The 19764-nt window shown below is 45.6% G+C and overlaps 1 protein-coding gene across 10 annotated transcripts in view; it reads left to right on the plus strand.

The window, feature by feature from the left end:
* NEDD4L (NEDD4 like E3 ubiquitin protein ligase) overlaps nucleotides 1-19764 on the plus strand; it is a 341323-nt gene that overhangs the window by 273567 nt on the left and 47992 nt on the right. For 7 of the 10 annotated variants that reach the window (XM_047827471.1, XM_047827477.1, XM_047827481.1 and 4 more), the window contains 7 exons: nucleotides 5380-5512; nucleotides 6913-7089; nucleotides 10495-10569; nucleotides 12221-12280; nucleotides 17429-17560; nucleotides 18062-18181; nucleotides 19270-19467. In XM_047827471.1, the coding sequence (XP_047683427.1) occupies nucleotides 5380-5512; nucleotides 6913-7089; nucleotides 10495-10569; nucleotides 12221-12280; nucleotides 17429-17560; nucleotides 18062-18181; nucleotides 19270-19467 (895 nt within the window). The remainder of the gene's footprint in view (nucleotides 1-5379; nucleotides 5513-6912; nucleotides 7090-10494; nucleotides 10570-12220; nucleotides 12281-17428; nucleotides 17561-18061; nucleotides 18182-19269; nucleotides 19468-19764) is intronic. The other 3 variants (XM_047827472.1, XM_047827475.1, XM_047827476.1) reach the window with 3 other exon arrangements.

Raw genomic sequence — 19764 nt, forward strand, 5'->3', positions numbered from 1 at the left:
AGTCTGTTATTTGGGGATAAATGGAAATACCTGCTTTCCTACCTCCCAGAGTTGTGAAACCCTAATGAGGAAACTTCTGAGAAAACACTTCATATTGTTTTTGTAAACACACTACCTGGGGGCATTGGCCCAAAGAACTAACCCAAAACAAAAGAGATCATTTGTGCAGTGCTGGCTCATCAGTTGTCCAGAACGACATGGGAAAAATGCAGCCCTTAATCCAAGTTCAGGTTCACATGTAGTTTAGGGAGGGGTCAGTGGCATGACTGTCCCTATGAGTGAGGCAGCTATGCCAAAGAGGCTGAACCAGGAAGGACGTCGGCAGAGCTCAGGTGGGGCTGGGGGAGTGCCTCTTTTCCAGTGGGCATGGCTTCTAGAAATCCTGAGAAAAGTTAGATAAGGAAGAAGAATTAGTTTCCATAGTAACCTCTTCATCCCACCTGAACGGTCTTGAGAGTTTGAGGTTCTTTCTCCTTAACTTTATTTCGCCAAGTATTATGGCTTTTTGTTTCTTTTTTTTTAATGTTTATTTTTTGAGAGAGACAGAGTGTGAATAGGGGAGGGGCAGAGAGAGAGGGAGACACAGAATCCCAAGCAAGCTCCAGGCCCTGAGCTGTCAGCACAGAGCCCGACTTGGGGCTCAAACTCATGAACTGTAAGATCATGACTTGAGCCGAAGTCGGATGCTCAACTGGTTGAGCCACCCAGGCGCCCCTAAAGTATTGCTTTGATTCAAACTTAATTATTTTCATAATTCAGTTTTTACAGAATACTGCCACAGTCTTTGGGAGGAAATTGATATTAAGAAGTACCTGTTAGGGACACCTGGGTGGCTCAGCTGGTTAAGCACCCATCTCTTGATTTTGCCTCAGGTTGTGAGATCGAGCCCCGAGGCAGGCTCTGTGCTGCGTGTGGAGCCTGCTTAAGACTCTCTCTCTCCCCCTGTCCCTCCCCCGCCTCTCTTTCTCAAAAGTAAATAAATAAAATTTTTTTTTTAAAGCATCAAAAGGCTGTATCTGAGGAAATGAGACAGAAGTGATGGCCGTGTGCTGAAGGAAAGAATTAAGACTGTCCTTGTGACTCATGTGTTACCCAGTTCACTAGGCTTGTGCTCTAGACTTCAACCCCCTGAATAACCTCACTGACAGTTCGTTGCCCTCCGGCTGTCCTTACAAGGTCCTTCTCCACCCTGTCCCTTGCCAGATTCCCCACCCACAGTCCTAAGCCTACGGTGTATTAAGTGGCTGGACCCTTCACAGCTGCTTCCTGACTACTCTCTCTTCTTGGCCCCGTGGATGCCCCGATGCCCCCCCTGCCCAACCACCGAAACAAAACTAGAACGTCCCCTTTCTTGTGGCTGCCTCTACCTTCCTCTGGGAGAACCGCGCTTCTGTTCAGCTCTCAGTGAAGGACCTCTGTTTCCCCCGTGGTAGCAGGGAGCACGTAATACTCTGGCGGCCTGTGTGAGCAGGGACTATGTTCTCTTACTCACAGATCTACCCCTAGCGCCTGGCACAGAGTAGGAGCTCAGCAAAGTACCTTGTAACGGAATGAATGACTACAAGTGAATCGCTTCTCAAAGTGATGATAGGCGCACGGTTTGGGGAACTGGCGAGCCTGGATACGGAACTGAAGGGTGGAAGGCTGACCACAGAGTGATCCCCGCACTCTCAAGTCTGAGGGCAGCTTTTTAAAGCACCCCTGATTTTAGAATTGTCCTGACCCTGTTTAAATGTAAACGGAAAGGTTTTTACTCCATAACCCACAATTTTAAAAACATGGTGAAGGAACGGAATTAAGGCTGTAAATGAAGATGCGCTTTAGAGACTCAAACACTTAACTCTCTTACCTCTCTTGCAAAACACTTTGTACGTCTTCTGTCTTAGCAACAATTTAATCACATTTCAGTAACTGGGCTCATCGTCACATTAGTGTGTACTAATGTCCATAATGTAGGTGAGTGTCAGTGATCTGACACACTGATCTTAATTGACACTGAACCTGACAAATTGATGGTTTATCCTGTCTTTAGCCACTTGCATATTGCCCATGAAAATCAAGTGAAGGGGCGCCTGGATGGCTCAGTCAGTTGGGCATCCGACTTTGGCTCAGGTCATGATCTCACAGCTCGAGAGTTCAAGCCCCGTGTCGGGCTCTGTGCTGACAGCTGGGAGTCTGGAACCTGCTTCGGATTCTGTGTCTCCCTTGCTCTCTGTCCCTCCCCTGCTCGTGCTCTGTGTCTCTGTTTCAAAAATAAATAAACATTAAAAAAAAAATTTTTTTTAATCAAGTGAAGAATATAGATAGATGAAATTAATGACTGAAGAAAATTAAGATAACTATTTCCTAAAATATTTTCTTGCCCCCAATAAAATAATTTTCTACTTTAATCTGTCAGCTCAGAAATATTTTTAAATGTTCATCTTCCCATTAGTGACTGTTTCTAGTTTCAGCTCATTCAGTTGCTTAATGACATGCAGGCCTCCCTTGTGTGACTATTTTCACTTCATCAGTGAAGACCATAAAAGCCCAGGGTTGGAATTTCAAAATCAGAGGTAACCTCTCTATGCTATTTAGTTGTGTCTGGTTCACACTGATTACTAATTATATGAGCATGTGGGATAAGGGAGATTTGCATAATTGATTTTAAACGTCCCTCCCCCACATTTTAAAGTAAGTCCTTCCAGAATAAGGAATTTTATATACTTCTAAGGGATACAAAATGCAGACGTGGTAATAATAAAACCTGATTTCCCCTTAACCTTTCGGAAGTCCCTGGAACACTTCAAGTATGTATTAGGCCCTGGCACACAGCATGCAAACATTAGTCACTCAGCGTTGACTGAATAAATGCTAACTGAATGTATGATATTTCAAGTGAAGATTTAAAATTCTGATGGAAGTCTTTCATAGATGTATATAAAATATTTTAAGGCCAGTCATTAGGAAGGGAAATTGCTTCCATCCTTAATAAAAAGGGAAAGGATGATGTCGTTTCCTTGGCCTTCTTAGACACTACTAAAATATTTTACGTATTTCATAAAGAATTTCATTCTGGTCATTTTCCTCCTAACTATTTCTCTGTTCTGTAATAACTTAACTTTTCTTAATCGTTGTGTGCTGAAGAATTGAATGTCCTATAAAAATGACCTGTGGCGGGGCACCCGGGTGGCTCGGTCGGTTGAGCATCCGACTTCCGCTCAGGTCATGATCTCACAGTTCGTGGGTTCGAGCCCCACCTCGGGCTCTGGGCCGACAGCTCAGAGCCTGGAACCTACTTCGGCTTCTGTGTCTCCCTTTCTTTCTGCCCCTCCCCCGCTCTCGCGTACTCTCTCTCTCTCTCTCAAAAATAAACAAACTTAAAAAAAATTAACAACGACAAAAAAGACCTGTGGCAACACAAAATCACAAATGCGACATTCCATTCTCTCACCTGTCCGACAAAGTGTCAGTTTCTATCATTTTGTTCCGGTGGTTTCAGAAAAGGATCAGTATCCTTCTGTGCCCCTTAGTGTTAATCGTTTTCTCTATAGCCATAGTTTTGTCAGTTTCTCTGAACGTATCTCAAGGTACTATTTTTTAGTCTAGTTATAGTTTAATGAAATTAGAAAATACGCAAGATTGTTATTTCTGTGAGAGTTCCAAAGTTTATGTATTAGGTACACAGATAATAGCAAAACTTCGCTGACTCAGATTTTAAGAAGTAGTTATCATTCTAATGTGGATTACATGGAAGCTAACCTGCGTTTACCGGAAGTTAAAAATGTCAAGGTGTTTGTTGGAAATATTCAAACTGTCTCAGAAAGGGGCAGTAAAGACTACCCTATTTATTTGCACACAATGCTGCTAGTCACAAACTATTCACTATTACGGGGGCCAGCAGGCTTTCTGTTGGAGTGTAGCAGAAGTTTGAGAGATTAGAATGTTTTAAAACCCGTGTTTTAGGGGCGCCGGGGTGGCTCAGCCGGTTGAGCGTCCGACTTCGGCTCAGGTCATGATCTCACAGTCTGTGAGTTCGAACCCCGAGTCGGTCTCTGTGCTGATGGCTCAGAGCCTGGAGCCTGCTTCCGATTCTGTGCCTCCCTCTCTCTCTGCCCCTTCCCTGTTCATGCTCTGTCTCTCTCTGTCTCAAAAATAAATAAAAACATTAAAAAAAAATTTTTTTTAAAAACCCATGTTTTATAGGAAGAATCTATAAGGAGGGCCCTTGATTAATACTATGTTTTGATTAGTCTGAAATAACGTTTTCAAATATTTTGAAATGTTAACTTGCAGCATCATTTCTGTTAACCGAATATGGTGTCTTATTGAAAGAGTCTGATTTTTCTTCGCAAAACATTTTGACATTTAAACTTCGACTCTAAAAGCCGGCAAGTAGTATTTCTCCCAAAGGATGATTGCCTGTAATTTACTCTAGCAGTTTTCAAGATTGAATTGATGTTTTCAGATCCTGAATTAAGAGAGATACATCACACACACACACACACACAAAAGTTGCTGTGTTCTTCACATCCCACTTGATTTGGGAAATGATCACTTGATGTCTGAGTGAATTTTTTACAGTGGTTTAATAGGGAGAAATACAATGTCATCCTGAATGATCCTGAGATTCTGTCAAAATGAGATCTGCACAGCTAAAAAAAAACTCACCTTAAAAAATTCATGTTGGGTCAGGAGCACTTCTCTCCAGATCCCGGCTTTGAGTTTGTACTATTTTCTGCTCCTTGGCCAATCGTTACCAACCTAAAGTTGCTGCCTCGTCATTGCTAGACTCCTAGAGGGGCCACCACTGACTGGCCCCAAGTCAGTCACCTGTCCTTTGAGAAGCCTGCCTTCTTACTAGAGCAAAAAGATGGAGGGCTGCGATTTCTTTCTTCTTTTTTTTTTTTTTTTTTTGAGAGCGAGCGAGCAGGGAAGGGGCAGAAAAAGAGGGACACGCAGAATCTGAAGAAGGCTTCAGGCTCTGAGCTGTCAGCCCAGAGCCTGACGTGAGGCTTGAACCCATGAACCGTGAGATCATGACCTGAGCCGAAGTCAGACTCTTACCGACTGAGCCCCCCGGGCGCCCCAGAGGGCTGTGATTTCTTAAACACCAAAGTACATTTTGTGCTATTTGCCTGAAATACTCAAAACGTTGTGACTGATGCATTTAAACGCGCTGTCTCCTTGACTGAGATGAACCCAGAACTATCCTCCAACCAGTTCGCGTTGGGCGAATTCCCACACGTAACGGCCAGCGAGTGGTCCGTGTCGGACGCGACGGCGGCCGCGTTTTAGTGGGTGGGAGGCCTCTGGCGAGCGCGGGACTGTGGCGGAAGGCGCCAGATACCCACACCGGCTGTCCCGTCTCTCTCTCTCCCCCTCGCCCCATGCTCCCAGGGATGTGGCCTCTGAGTCGGACAGCAACATCAGGCAGATCAACCAGGAGGCCGCGCACCGACGCTTCCGCTCGCGCAGACACATCAGTGAGGACCTGGAGCCGGAGCCCAGCGAGGGCGGAGACGGCCCAGAGGTAAGACGTCCCCACGCACCCTCCGCCCGCCGCAGCTCCTCCTTCCCGTGGGCTCCACGTGGGTTCTGTGTCCTGATGCTTCCTCACGGTAAATGCCGTCTAAAAATTCAAGATGGTGGCCTCACAGCTAACTGACGACCGTTGGGATACCAATTTAGGAAGTGCATGGAAAAGTCAAGTTTGACGAATACGTGTACCCGTATGTTACAGAAGGGACTGACGTTATTTCTAGAACACATTGGAAATCTGAAGATATTTTCACCTTACGGGGGCGCCTGGGTGGCTCAGTCGGTTCGGCGTCCGACTTCGGCTCGGGTCGCGATCTCGCGGTCCGTGGGTCCGTGAGTTCGAGCCCCACGTCGGGCTCTGGGCTGAGAGCCTGGAGCCTGTTTCGGATTCTGTGTCTCCCTCTCTCACTGATGCTCCCCGATTCATGCTCTGTCTCTCTCTGTCTCGAGAATAAATAAACGTTAAAAAAATATATATATATATATTTTTTTTTTCACCTTATTATTTACCTGCCCCCAGAGTCCAACTGTATCTTAGTGAGTGGCAATGTGGTTGTCATACGTGAGCAATTAAATGAGCCCTGTACCTCGTTTGGGTACCACATACTTCTACTAAGGAGTTTTGACATCGTGAAAGAGATTTATTGCCAGGAAAATAGGAATTTGGGTGAATTTAGAAACGTTACTATTTTCCCCTTAAATGTTTATGGTAAATTATGGGGTGGGGGGAATTATGAATTGAACAACAAATTAGCAGTTACCAGTTGTTGAACAATTACTTCTGTGCAGTCTTAACAACTGTGTTTACTTAGTAGAAATCCATTCTGTTTAGACAGTGTCTTATGAAGATCATTCATAAAAATATTGCAGTGATCAGCACTGGAAGAGCAAAATCAATGATTCCATGATGAGTTCACTAAAAGTTACTTAATGCCACTGTTTAATTACAGCTTATAGCATCCCTGCTGCTCTTACAGTGATTCCTCAGCACTTACAGTAAAAGAAAATTCATGGAAATCATCCATGAACTTCTGAGAACATTTTTAACCCACCCGAGTAGTAACCAGTACTAGAAGTCAGTCACCACTCAGAGAGGTGGTGTTTTAAAGGGGTTAAGACCGCAGCCCCTAGAACCAGGCTCCCTTGGATCAACTCCTGACCCTGCCACTTCCTAGCTCTGTTCTCTTTGACAGGTGACTCTCTGTGCCTCGGTTTCCTCACCTGTCAATTAGGGTAGTAGTCACATGTTCCTCAGGGTTATTGGAAGATTGTGGGCGCCTTAAATGCTCAGTAAATGTTAATTATAGTTATCACGGTGGTGGTGGTTGTTGGCAAGGTGACGAGAGGATCCCACCCTCCTACCACTTACCCCAGCATCTTGTTCCTTGATAGCCTTGGGAGACCATTTCCGAGGAAGTGAACATCACTGGAGACTCCCTCAGTCTGTCACTGCCCCCTCCGCCGTCCTCTCCAGTGTCCCGGACCAGCCCTCAGGAGCTGTCTGAGGAGCTGAGCAGAAGGCTTCAGATCACTCCAGACTCCAATGGGGAGCAGTTTGGTTCTTTGATCGTAAGTAATGGTCTTGTTTGAATGAGAAGTTGAGCAAATATTTTATCACTTCTTGTCGGTTTAAGAGACTCTTGTATGCGAATAATGACCAAGGTCCTTCCAGCTCCCAGAGAACTCTGACATTTTCCAAAGTTCCCCCTTCCTCAGGGGACAGAATTAGTCCAAGCAGGTGAGAATCTTTCTTGATTTGTAAAGAACTCGAGAGGAGTCCATTTCTGTTATTATCACCTTTAACCTTGAATTTCTTTGCCCAGCCAGAGGCTCGTAAATAGTGCCTCCATCACAAAGGTGGTTATTTCACAGGGGGGCCTGGGAGACATCGGGCCTCTTAATTAGTCCTCTTAAGTACCCAGCTGCCCACTTTATCATTCTCACTTCGCAGATGAAGTTTAAGGGACCCATCCAAGACAGAGTTAGGATGGGAGACGGAAGACATCCGCTAAGTCCCAGAGTACGAATCCTTAAGAAAGCTTATGCAGCTGAGGCACGGACCTCAGGATAACATTTGAACTTGGGTTCTTAACCATCAGGGAGCCTCTTTCTAGAAACTTCAGATAGGGCTAAGCCCCAGTGAGAAGCAGCACAATGAGCATGAAGACCTCCATGTCTGATAACACATCGTGGAAGGGCATGAAAAGTCCATAGAAAAATACCTGCCTGTGAACAGAGTTGAGAACAAATGCAACTCTCCATGTTTCTCGAGAAATTGAACTTAAAGATGTAGAACAGTAAATGGTCACTGCACTGAAAATGGCATCCTAGAAAAATAGTGATTATTACAACCGTATGGGATGTGCACGGATAAGAGGACTACATCTGATGTAAAAGCAAGTAAGCGCTCACAAGATTGTTAACTCTGTCCGTTATGGTGTTTTTACCATGGGCCCGTATTATAGGAGTCGCAGTGATTACTCAGTTAATGTGGTTTTATATTAAAATTTTGTAAGTGTTCTGCAGAAAGAGAAAGACCACTGAAATGAAAACCTAATACTAAAAGGGCAGGGAAAAATGTTATATGTGGGATATTTGAGTTGGTGAAAACTGTCGCTGTGGAAACAACATAAGCAATGAAGCCGTGTATTGAAAACCTGTGGAATGTCGTAAGCAGTGCAGGAACCTAAGCAGATGTACACCTGTAGCCTACCAAGTAAAAACTCCTCATTTTCTTCAGCATGAGTATTAAGTTAGCATCTCTAGTTTTTTGTATAGGGACCACCTGCATGTAATCACTGAACTTGCCCCAAATATCTTTAAGATCCAAGTGTAAGAGTCCGTATTATTTTAAGATGGTGTTGAGCCTGATTCAGCTGTTCAGTGAGAATGTCTTGGAAAGAGAACACGAGACTCCTTTTCAGTTTCGCTTGTCAGGATCGCTCTATATTCAAGGACAGTAGCATGAACTTTTACTAAAGAAGGAATCCTTCGTGCTAACCTAACCATTGTGGAAGGGCCTGAATAGGCCCCCGTCGCTGTCACAGAGTCTTTCTTTGACCTTACCCCCTTTTGCTTACCATTGAAGTGAGTACTGAAGTATTAAAAACGAGTACCTACGTACTTATCCCGTGGACGAATCTGCTGCCACTTAGATACTTGGCCTTTGTGTGTGTAACCCACTGCCATTCTATGATTGGGTCTCTTGGCTGTTTTTCTAAAAAGATGAATACAAACGAGTGAGAGGAACACTGTACATCACACACTAGATGTTTTAGAGGAACCTCACTATTTTCCCTCATTCCTGTTCTGTACGACTTCAACTCGATTCAGAAGCTAAAATTGTAACTGACCCTTCGGAAGTAGCACAAGACCATATTTGAGTTTTTTGGCCTTAGATTCCAGCTGATCCTTTGTCAATAGTAGTGTTTAAGAACCATCTATGTCAGTACTTTTTCCTCTGTTCACATCACACTGGAGTTTGCCCCAACGTTGCATCCCAGAGCAAAACACAAGACTGCTAGCTTCCTGTTGCCATTTTTTTTTTTTACTGTTTTATTTATTTATTTTTTGTTTTTATTTATTTTGGAGACAGAGCACATGAGCAGGGGAGGGGCAGATAGAGAGGGAGACACAGAATCCGAAGCAGGCTCCAGGCTCTGAGCTGTCAGCACAGAGCCCGACGCGGGGCTCGAACTCACGGACCACGAGACCATGACCTGAGCTGAAGTTGGATGTTTAACCGGCTGAGCCACCCAGGCGCCCCTTTTCATGTTTATTTTTGAGAGAGAGAGAAAGCATGAGCAGAGTCGGGGCAGAGACCGAAGGGGACAGAGGATCCAAAGTAGGCTCCACACTGACAGAAGAGAGCTCGATGCAGGGCTCCAGTCCACGAGCCATGAGGTCATGACCTGAGCCAAAGCAGGGTGCTTAACCAACTGAGCCACCCAGGCACCCCTCTAGTGCCAATTTTTTTTTTTCAACGTTTTATTTTATTTTTGGGACAGAGAGAGACAGAGCATGAACGGGGGAGGATCAGAGAGAGAGGGAGACACAGAATCCGAAACAGGCTCCAGGCTCTGAGCCATCAGCCCAGAGCCCGACGTGGGGCTCGAACTCACGGACCGTGAGATCGTGACCCGGCCGAAGTCGGACGCTCAACCGACTGCACCACCCAGGCGCCCCCATAGTGCCAATTTTTTTTAAAACATCTATTTATTTTTGAGAGACAGAGAGAAAGCATGAGCAGGGGAGGGGCAGAGAGAGAGGGAGACACACAATCTGGAAACAGGCTTCAGGCTCCGAGCTGTCAGCACCAAGCCCCACGCAGGGCTCGAACTCACGAATCGTGAGATCGTGACCCAGGCCAAAGTCAGAACCTTAAACGACCGAGCCACCCAGGCGCCCCCCCCCCTTTTTTTTATTAAAAAAAATTTTTTTTAATGTTTATTTATTTTTGAGAGACAGAGAGTGCGTGAGCAGGGAAAGGGCAGAGAGAGAGGGAGACACAGAATCCAAAGTAGTCTCCAGGCTCTGAGCTGTCAGCACAAGAGCGTGACACGGGGCTTGAACCCACAAACTGTGAGATCACGACCTGAGCCGAAGTCGGGTGCTTAACCGACTGAGCCACCCGGACACCCTTACTGCCATTTCTTAAAGAAGCAGTAGAGTGTTACCCTGGCCTTTTGAGTCCCCTGTCCTGTTTTGGCCTCTTTTTCCTACTTTTGCTGTTAACTTCCTCCTAAGGACCAGTCAGAATTTCTGTCTGCTGCAAACACTCGTAATGACACATAAGATTACCCACCCGACTGCTTGAGGGATTACTCTCACGGCCCAGAAGAGACGGTGTCTCACCAAATCATCTTCTCACATGAAAGAACACTCAATAGGCTTGCGTGACTTAGTTTTTAAACCAACGAAACTTGTTTCTGGGCCTGTGTTTTCACGATGCTTCGTGTCCTTTCCCCCCTTCAGCAAAGAGAACCGTCCTCAAGGTTGCGGTCCTGCAGCGTGACGGACACCGTTGCCGAGCAAGCTCATCTACCACCGGTAACCCACGCCCCTTGCCAGCCATCCGGTTGGCCCTTGGGGCTTGTGTTTGAAATCATCTGGGCTACCGAGGAAGAGTTTTTCCTGTGTAAATCGGTTCTCTGTGCAAACGAGAGACCGGATGATTTCCTAGCAAATTGCCCAAGGAGAGTGGATTCCGAATACAAAGAGCTGTATTAGTCTCTGAAAGGCTGAAAACTTCATTGCTTTGCTTTTCCACCCAAATTAACACCACTTCTGATGTGCTTACTACTTAATCAAAAGCGTATTAATAATTCGTTGTGGTTTTTTTGTTTTTTTTTTTAAACTTACTGAGTTCCCAGCACTGTGCTCCAGTCGCACAGGAATCCCTTGGAACAGGAAGAACTCTTCCCGGTTTGCAGGGCGTGGTTTTTCTCATCACTAATGGCCTCAGCTCTTAACCCACAAAGCGCCTGTACTTTTCTCTGTTAAACGCAGCTCTGCTGACTACTGAACTGGCTACAGTCTGCTCCCCCCTCTACTGCAGTGTTTAGAACTAGCATCATATACGGAAGGATGTCCTGTGTTTCCCAATATGGGACAAAAATAAAAATGAACGTGCAAATTGGAAGGCAGACCAGGACTGCCTCGAGAGACATTTGATGTTTACGTTACAATTTTTTTTGTAAATCTATTTCTCCTTTTGGAGGAGAAAATGTTTTGTGGTTTTAGTATGTTCAACTTGTCTGACCTTATCCAGGGTGGGTTTTTGTTTTTGTTTTTGTTTTTTGTTTTTTGTTTTTTTTTAGTAATACAAATCCTTGATTATTTTTTTGGCATTAATACTTTTCTATGAAATTAAAGGGAAAAAAGATCGTACTTAGAGTTTTTGCAGTCATGGTATCTACCCTGTCGTGTACATTTTTACTACAAAGGGTATTGTTGCCTGGGTTTTAGTCTTTAATGGTAACAGAACAGATTCATGAGTACACTGGTTAAGTGAGTAATCAACACGGCAGACTCAGTTTGTGATGCACGTAGAATGGGCTGGTTGATCAGAAGCTTGACAAGCACACGCTTTCTGGGATGGTTTTAGTACAGGCGTCCCCCAAAACCAGAATAATCAGCTGTGATGTCCTTGGAGAGGGGATCCTCCTCAATCTGATGATTCCGTGACTTTCCTTGATGAATTAATGGCACTTTCTCTCCTTTTCAAAATCAGTTTCAATTTTATTTGCCCAAAAAGCTCACTTTCCGGGAAACTACTGATTCCTCCCTCTTTCCTCGTACCCTGTAAAGCTATAAACTCACTGATCACCAGTGGCCTCTTATTCAAATTATGAGTTTGGCAGATTTCAGAATCCGCTAGTTATTTAACAGTAGGGGCAAAACCATGGTGGTTTTCAATTTTTTTCGAATAATACATCTCACGTTTCTGAGGTTGTCAGTTCATTGTTTACCCGAATCATGTTGCAGGCGGAGCCTTCTCTGGGTGGGAAGGCGATTGCGTTTCTCTTTTTCTTCTGGTCATCAGTGAGTGGTTGCTCAGCTTTATTTGAATAGGGTGGATTTCAGGGATTCAGATCCACATCACCTGCCTTACTGGCTGCATCACCAGTGATTCCTGATTCAGTAAGCAGTGGGTGGTCTCCCTAAGTGCATTTCACTGATGTAAATTGTCATTCAACAGCCAAGTGCCCCAGCTAGGAGAGCGCGTTCATCAACTGTCACAGGTGGTGAGGAGCCAACGGTAATGATACCCTTGATCAGACATTCATGACAAAACCGTGCGTTGGTTTTTAACATTGTGCACAATGGTGAAGGTACTCTTTTTTCTTTCTTGGGTAAGATCAGCTTCTTTGTGCCACGGAGCTATACGTGTGAAATTCACTTTCACATAGTTCAGAGGTACTGGGTGAGACGATCTTTAGTCCCCTGTCGTTTTGTTAGGAATACTGTCAAGGTTCGATTAAGTGCATTTAATTTGACCGTTTGGAATGTGTTTCTGCCATGCTCGTTTCGGCAGCACATGTACCAGAATGTATCTCTGTCTTGAGTGTTTGTACTTCTGGTAAGCTTTTCTGATTTGTTAGAATGCCTGAGTAAGATAATTTGGTTGGAAGAGAATAGGGAAGCCACAGGAACTACATGCCGTTGTCCCTGTGGATTCCCAGATGTGCGCACAGCCAACCTCTCCCGTCCGCTCCCCGTACCAGATTTTAAACCCTGGGTTAGATTTGTGTATGGTGAGCATGAATCTTGCTCTGCTATAAGGAGCTCTATTCACAGGAGTGAGCGAGGATTCGTATAATTCAGGGGGAGAGAGAAGAGGGAATATAAGGAAGAAATTTAAAATTTAGTTTCTCTAAGCCAAGTATCTGTTACTCTTGCTCATTATTTTAAATAATTTTTAGTATTGATGTTTATGGGTAACTTGAACAGGACTGTGAATTTTAATTGCCTGTTTTTTGCATGATCCCAGACAACAGGCTAGCTTATAGTTTATGCTTTGAGCTACTGTGACTCTTGGGAGAATTTTCCTAATTGTGTCGCCCTTGTTAGGTTGGTTATAACTGCTTATTACTTGAGAATACCTTTAAAAAAATTTTTTTTTAATGTTTATTGATTTTTGACAGAGAGAGAGGCAGAGGATGAGCAGGGGAGGGGCAGAGAGAGAGGGACACACAGAATCCGAAGCAGGCTCCAGGCTCTGAGTTGTCAGCACAGAGCCCGACACGGGGCTCGAACTCCCAGACCTTGAGATCATGACCTGAGCTGAAGTCGGACACTCAAGTGACTGAGCCACCCAGGCGCCCGAGAATACCTTTAAATACGTACACAACTGCTGGTTTTCTGCAGGATGTGGACTTAAAAGACCAACTTAGTTATATTGTTAGAATGTAACGCTCAGCACTGCACACAGGAAAATCAAATGGGCAGTCAGCAAAACCAAGCCCAGTGGAAGCTAGCGAGCTTGTGATTTATGTGAAAGTCATGTGCTAGGTGGCCAGGCTCAGCCTCCAGCAGAATTGCTGCCAGGTGGACAGAACTGTTTCATTAAGTAATTTTAATAGAATCCAGGGCTCATGAGCATTTTCTACCATCCATTTTTGCATTTTATGGGCCATGGGATCTGCCATTAGTGTTGGACTGTTGTGATAGCTGAGGATATTAAGTGGCAGGATGCACCGAATTATGAGAGCACTGGGCTCCATGGTGAGAGGTACCTGGCAGGGCAGAGTGATCCATCTGAATGAGGTCCTGTGGCCCCTGCCACTGCTGTGTTCTTCCTGCCTGTGCCCTCCCCCTCATCCAGCAGTGAATTAAAAATAGGAGTTCGGATTTGTTTATTTTTAAGGGCTTGAGTGGTAGTCATTCCCAAGTGTTGTACCCACCCTCATGCCTCCCACGTATCTGGTGATCATTCGGCTGCAATAAACCAACTTATTTGATGGCTATTAGAAATCGAGACAGGCTTGAAAGTATCTTTTCCAGTTCCTTCTCTTACCGAGTTTTTCCCCCTTTTACACACCCTCTCCTCGTGCATGCACACACACAACTGGGATCTTGTACACACATCAGTTAGCAACTTGATATTTGTCACTTACAGTCCTTCCTCTGGGACATGGTAATAATTGAATAATATCCAGTTATGTGAATGCACCTCAATTTATATAATCTTCCCCTGTTAGTGAACATTCAGCCCCACCCCCACGCCCCACCCTTTGGGCACAATGCACCGTGTTGTGTTAACCGTACCTCTTTTTCCATGGTAGTGCTTTTATGAGCAAGTGCATTAATGAACAAGCCCTGATCCTCACCTGTGGAACTACAGCCCTTTGGTTTATGAATACACACTGGCGTATATACACAAATGATACACACCAGTGTCCCTTTCCAGCTGGCCAAGCAGGAACCCTCCCTGAGATAAAAGGAGGGGGATAGCACAGTCCTTCTGGACTTTTCTGTATATAACGTACCTAAAAATACACTGAGGTAACGGTATAGCAGGGTTTGAGCAAATCTTGGAGAGTCTGTGATCGTACGAAACTGTTGGCCATCTTTAAAAGCATATTGAAATTTTTACAGTTTATCCATAATTGAGTTCTTCGTCTTAATGAAATAAATGGAGCCACTGGGAAGCCATCGTTAACTGGCAATTGGGCAATGCCAAAACACAATAGTATTTTCAGATGAAAAGCTGTGAAATTGTTAAATTAAGCTAACAGTTTATAACTTGTCTCTTGATTAATGAACTTGTCTCTTGAGGTCATATGGCATGCACATGTGAACACACACACACACACACACACACACACACACATACACACTCTCTCTCTCTCTCTCACAACAGAAGTCTGATTTCAGCTCCAGGGCTGGGTCTCTTGCATGATCTGTCTGGAGGAGCTGAGTCCTGCCTCCTCCCCTGCTGCTTGTGGCGAGGGCAGTGCTGTGAGTCGCAAGTGGACTTGTTGGCGCAAGTTGTTCTCCCAGGTCATTTAGAAGGAAATCTATAAAGAAAGAATTTAATAGTATCGTCACACATAAATGGGACTAGATTGTAGGGCACCAATTCAATTCTCAGTGGAAGGTGAAATGGGCAGCCTGTTAATCAAATTCAGTGTTCTCTCCTGCACTGTGCTCTTAGTTTCCAGAAACCGGTTAGTCCCATTAACTGGACCTGTGAAAGGAACCTGGTGCTGGAGGTTCTGCAGCTTTAGAGTTCAGTTCTGAGATTAGCCATGGCACATCCAAGTTCTTCTATGAGTCTCCTCATAAGTATCCTTTCCGGGGACTCTCTAACTTTAACACTATCCTGATGGTTTCCAGAGTAGAGCTTTCTGAGTGCCTATCTGATTTCCTCTCCCACAAATTAACTCAGTAGGGAGGAGGAAAACCGATTCCATTTAGTCTCCCGTTTAACCCAAGCATTTTTGGTCGTCATATAAGCAGCAGTAGGTTAGATTGGTAGCACATACTTGGCCAAAAATATGAATTGACCACTTAGGTTACAATGTGGGTTCTAACTTAGTTCAGCGGAGTCCAGTTTTGGTAGTGCCCCGGAGAAAAGTAGCCGTAGAAATAGCTCTTTTGAATTGGTGCCTCAGGTAGGGAAGGCTGTAGGTGAAGTCATGTGTCTTCAATACTCATGGAAGGATCGAGTCTGCATGCTGATGTCCCTTTCTCTCTTGTGGTGGCCCCACACCTAGATCCAGAACCCATGTGGTCACAGTCTTGGAACGAACCATTGTAGAGCCTTCAGGACTGAATCTGGAAGAATGCCAAGAAAATAGTTACTACAGATTTAGCAGAAAGTCCTCTTACAAATAATCTTGCCTTGCTCGGTAAATAACGTTTTGGGAATAAACACTGAGGCAGCTGTTCCGTGGCTCAGGTAGTTTTTCTCTAGAATGTGCCATCAAGCTCATGAAGCAGAATATTCAGCCTCATTCACCGAGGTCTCCAGGTTACGTGGCAGTGTCACTGAGCGTGCTTTTGACCATCCTCTTTGCCAAGGCACAGTGTTGGTAGTGGACGTGAGCGATCGGATGCGCACGCGGAGGTATGCTAAGAGATGGGCTAAGAGATTGACTTCCTCACCCCCGTATGCCCCTGGCAAAACACCTACAGGTCACAAGATCCTAATTAGGGAAGACCGTTCCCAAAAAGAAGAAGCTTCCTTCTGCCACCTCATGAAAGAGATTATTCCTGATGCTTGGCCTCTTGTTTCTTGTACGTTCTCCCAGGAGTCTCGGCAGCCACGATTGGCTTATTGTCTCTGAGCCCCCGCCCTCAGGGTAGCACCCCTTTCTCAGTTACAGATCTCCTGTGTGGCCTCCGTACACACAGGACTTCCTCACCTCAGACGTCCATCTCCTCCCTCCAGGAGTCACTGAGGCATCCTTGTTGTTCCGATGTGTCTCCAACCCAGAGTGCACTTCTCAGACTGCTTCCTACAGACAAAAGTGTCTCAGGAGTCCTTTTGCAATCTAACTTGGACTGTCCAAATACAGTCACTCTGTTGCTGGACATGTCTCTAGACCCAGAATCCATGGGTGCTTCACGCACCCTTTTAAAGTTTATTTTTTTGAGAGAGACAGAGACAGCATGAGCAGGAGAGGGGCAGAGAGAGAGGGAGAGAGAGGATCCCACACAGGCTCCGCACTGTCAGCACACAGCCCGACGTGGGGCTTGAACTCACGAACCATGAGATCATGACCTGAGCTGAAACCAAGAGTTGGACACTTAACCGACTGAGCCAGCCAGGAGCCCCTTTTCTCCTTTTAAAGAGAGACCCGCCGTAGGGGAGGACGGGAGCAGACGCTGCCTCGGTTATGGGGACCCTCTGGAATTCTAACCTGCATTACCTGGCCACTTGCTGTCCTGGTCAGTCCTCCTGATTCTATGCCCTGGTGCAAATACAGGCCTCCTAGAGAGGAGACTGTATTCTTTCCCCTGAAAGCTATAGAGGAAGGGCTCTAAGCCGATGAAGAGTTTAGGAATTAGGAGAAGATCACCGTGGCAACTATATGGAGGAAAAAATGTTCAGGACGATCCCTCTGGGTAACATGCGGTTTGACAATAAAATTTAGTAGCTGAAATAGATTGTATATTTCTCTTACGATCACATTAGCAACAACAACCCTTGACGTTTCAGTCTTCAGGGCTCTACAACTGATGTAGGTAAGATTTTTCGACCTCCTAGCAGCGTGGGGTTCATTTCACAGTAGACTTGAAGCCTTTGGAAATCCGTTGCCTTTTTTCCAGACACTAATGTTTTGGTCAAATTAACTTACTTGGTCTAGAGCAAGTAATTCTCTGGGTGTATATGACTTTATTAAACTGATCGGAAAGCAAATGCAAGATATTAAATAATAATGATTTCTTACACAAACAGCCATCAGTGGCCTATGCACATACCACGCCGGGCCTACCTTCAGGCTGGGAAGAACGAAAAGATGCTAAGGGACGCACATACTATGTCAATCATAACAATCGAACCACAACTTGGACTCGACCTATCATGCAGGTATGCAGATCGTCCTACAACTTAAAATCACAGGCCACGGGAGCCAAAGTGTACATGCGCTCAGTGTTCCCGATGTGAATGTGTTGTTCTAAAGAACCCGTGTCTGAGAAAATCTTTCCTCCCAAAGAGAACGTGTTAACTCTAAGCATAATACCGCCCTGAGGAAGAATTCGGTCCTCAGATCAGCCCATCCCTAGATGCAGTTTTAAGCTGTGACATGGAAAGATATTTTCAAAGTAAGAGCCTATCCCAGTATAGCTTCTCTCCCAGCCCCCTTTATTTCTGAGGCTGGTTTTTAGGCTGGGCTAGTGATTCATTTCTATTTCCTTTGGATGTGTTTCCCCATCCCTGCCCCCATTATTACGTGTAATCGTTTCCTCCACACCCGAAGAGGCCAGACCTCTCATTATTGCTGGCTGTGTTGTTGTTTGGGTCCACGCTCCCAATCACATGCACAGGGGATCCTCCTATGAAGCTAACTTGTTTTTGCCTCCAAAATAGCTCGCAGAAGATGGTGCATCCGGATCCGCCACAAACAGTAACAACCACCTAATCGAGCCTCAGATCCGCCGGCCCCGTAGCCTCAGCTCGCCGACTGTAACCTTATCTGCCCCACTGGAGGTGAGAAGGCTGCCTCGCCTAACCGGGTCGCTCTGTCCCCGGGACTTCTCATTCTCTCTTCTCGCCTCCCTTGGATTTGAGTTTTGCAGCCCCGTCCCCTCTCTGATCAGCCGTTGTGTCCGTGGTGCAGGGTGTTCTCGTGCGGCCTTACTTCACGCTTCTCTGTTTCGCCTTGGTCCGCATCCGTGGGCTCCCACCTGATTCCCATTCTCATTCGGCTGCCGCCACGGTCCCTTGTGCTGGAAGCGGGCGCCTCTCTTCCGAACTTGCTCCATTCTTGTTGTGTTTCACTCTTGACCGCATAATAACTCTTTCAAATACCAATGCTTTACATTGCGTTTGAGAACATAGCCGTTGCTTTGATCATTTTCTTTCCTTTCGACCGTAGGGCCTGTCATTGTATGGGCATACGTGTTTCCGATGCACATTCGCGTCCCTAAACCATTGCTGGGCACCTGCTTGTGCTTCTCTGCTGTGTATGTGGGGTCCGTGCCGTCCCTTAACATCACCAATATCGGAGTGAGAGAAGCCGGAGAGCAAATGTTGGAAGCTCTGAACTTGACTGTGTCGTAGAGATGGCCGTGGGTCCGTCCCCTGGGTTTAGGATGCTGATGACTGGGAGTGGCTGTGATCTCGTCCAAATGGGCTCTCAGCGGGTAGCAGCCATGCAAGGCCGGGTGGCTGTCTCCGTTGGTCCAGGTTTTTCTTTCTGTGCTCTGAAAACTGCCAACCCATTCCGCATTAGACTGTGAGCTCATTAAGAGCAGGGGCATGCGTTTTTTTCAGCCTCTGTAAACCTTCCATCCGTCATGTTCAACAGAGAACAGGATTTTGGGTGTGTGCTGAATAGCTGTCCACGGATCTCGGTTATAAGTACTTAACGTTGTGTGTTTAATCAACCAAAAAAAAAAAAAAAAAAAAACTTGAAAGTTAGAGTGGTTTCAAAGTTAAATGAATGACCAAAGCAGGTTTTTGGAGCTTCTCCCTCATCCCTCTCCAAAGACAGGCGTTCGTTGATGCCCAGGTACATTTTGACCCCTCCGGGCTAGCTCGTGGTAAGAATTCTAATGCTCGTTATTATTCCTTAGGGTGCCAAGGATTCACCCGTACGTCGGGCTGTGAAAGATACCCTTTCCAATCCACAGTCCCCACAGCCATCACCTTACAACTCCCCTAAACCACAACACAAAGTCACACAGAGCTTCCTGCCACCCGGCTGGGAAATGAGGATAGCACCAAACGGCCGGCCCTTCTTCATTGACCATAACACAAAGACTACAACGTGGGTAAGGCTGCTGCTTTTATTTGGTTCCGTTTTCCTCCCGAGGTCTGGTATGGACTCCTGGGTTTCCTTCCTCGGTGTCCGTAGTTCTCGCAGAGAAATCTCTCACTGAGCCCGACAGTTTGCCGTAGTTGGGGAAAAGGGTCGTGCCCCCCAGTGCCAGCGATTTGATGTTACTGCCTCACTTCTCGCGATGCTGTCCCTGTATCAGGTATCCTAATCTGTTTCTAAGCATGCTAATCATTTTTCTTCCATCAGTTTCTTTTTGCATTTTTAGGGCCATGATCATCTTCATTTGGTT

The sequence above is a fragment of the Prionailurus viverrinus genome, chromosome D3 (genome assembly GCF_022837055.1).
Source record: "Prionailurus viverrinus isolate Anna chromosome D3, UM_Priviv_1.0, whole genome shotgun sequence".
Classification (NCBI taxonomy): domain Eukaryota; kingdom Metazoa; phylum Chordata; class Mammalia; order Carnivora; family Felidae; genus Prionailurus; species Prionailurus viverrinus.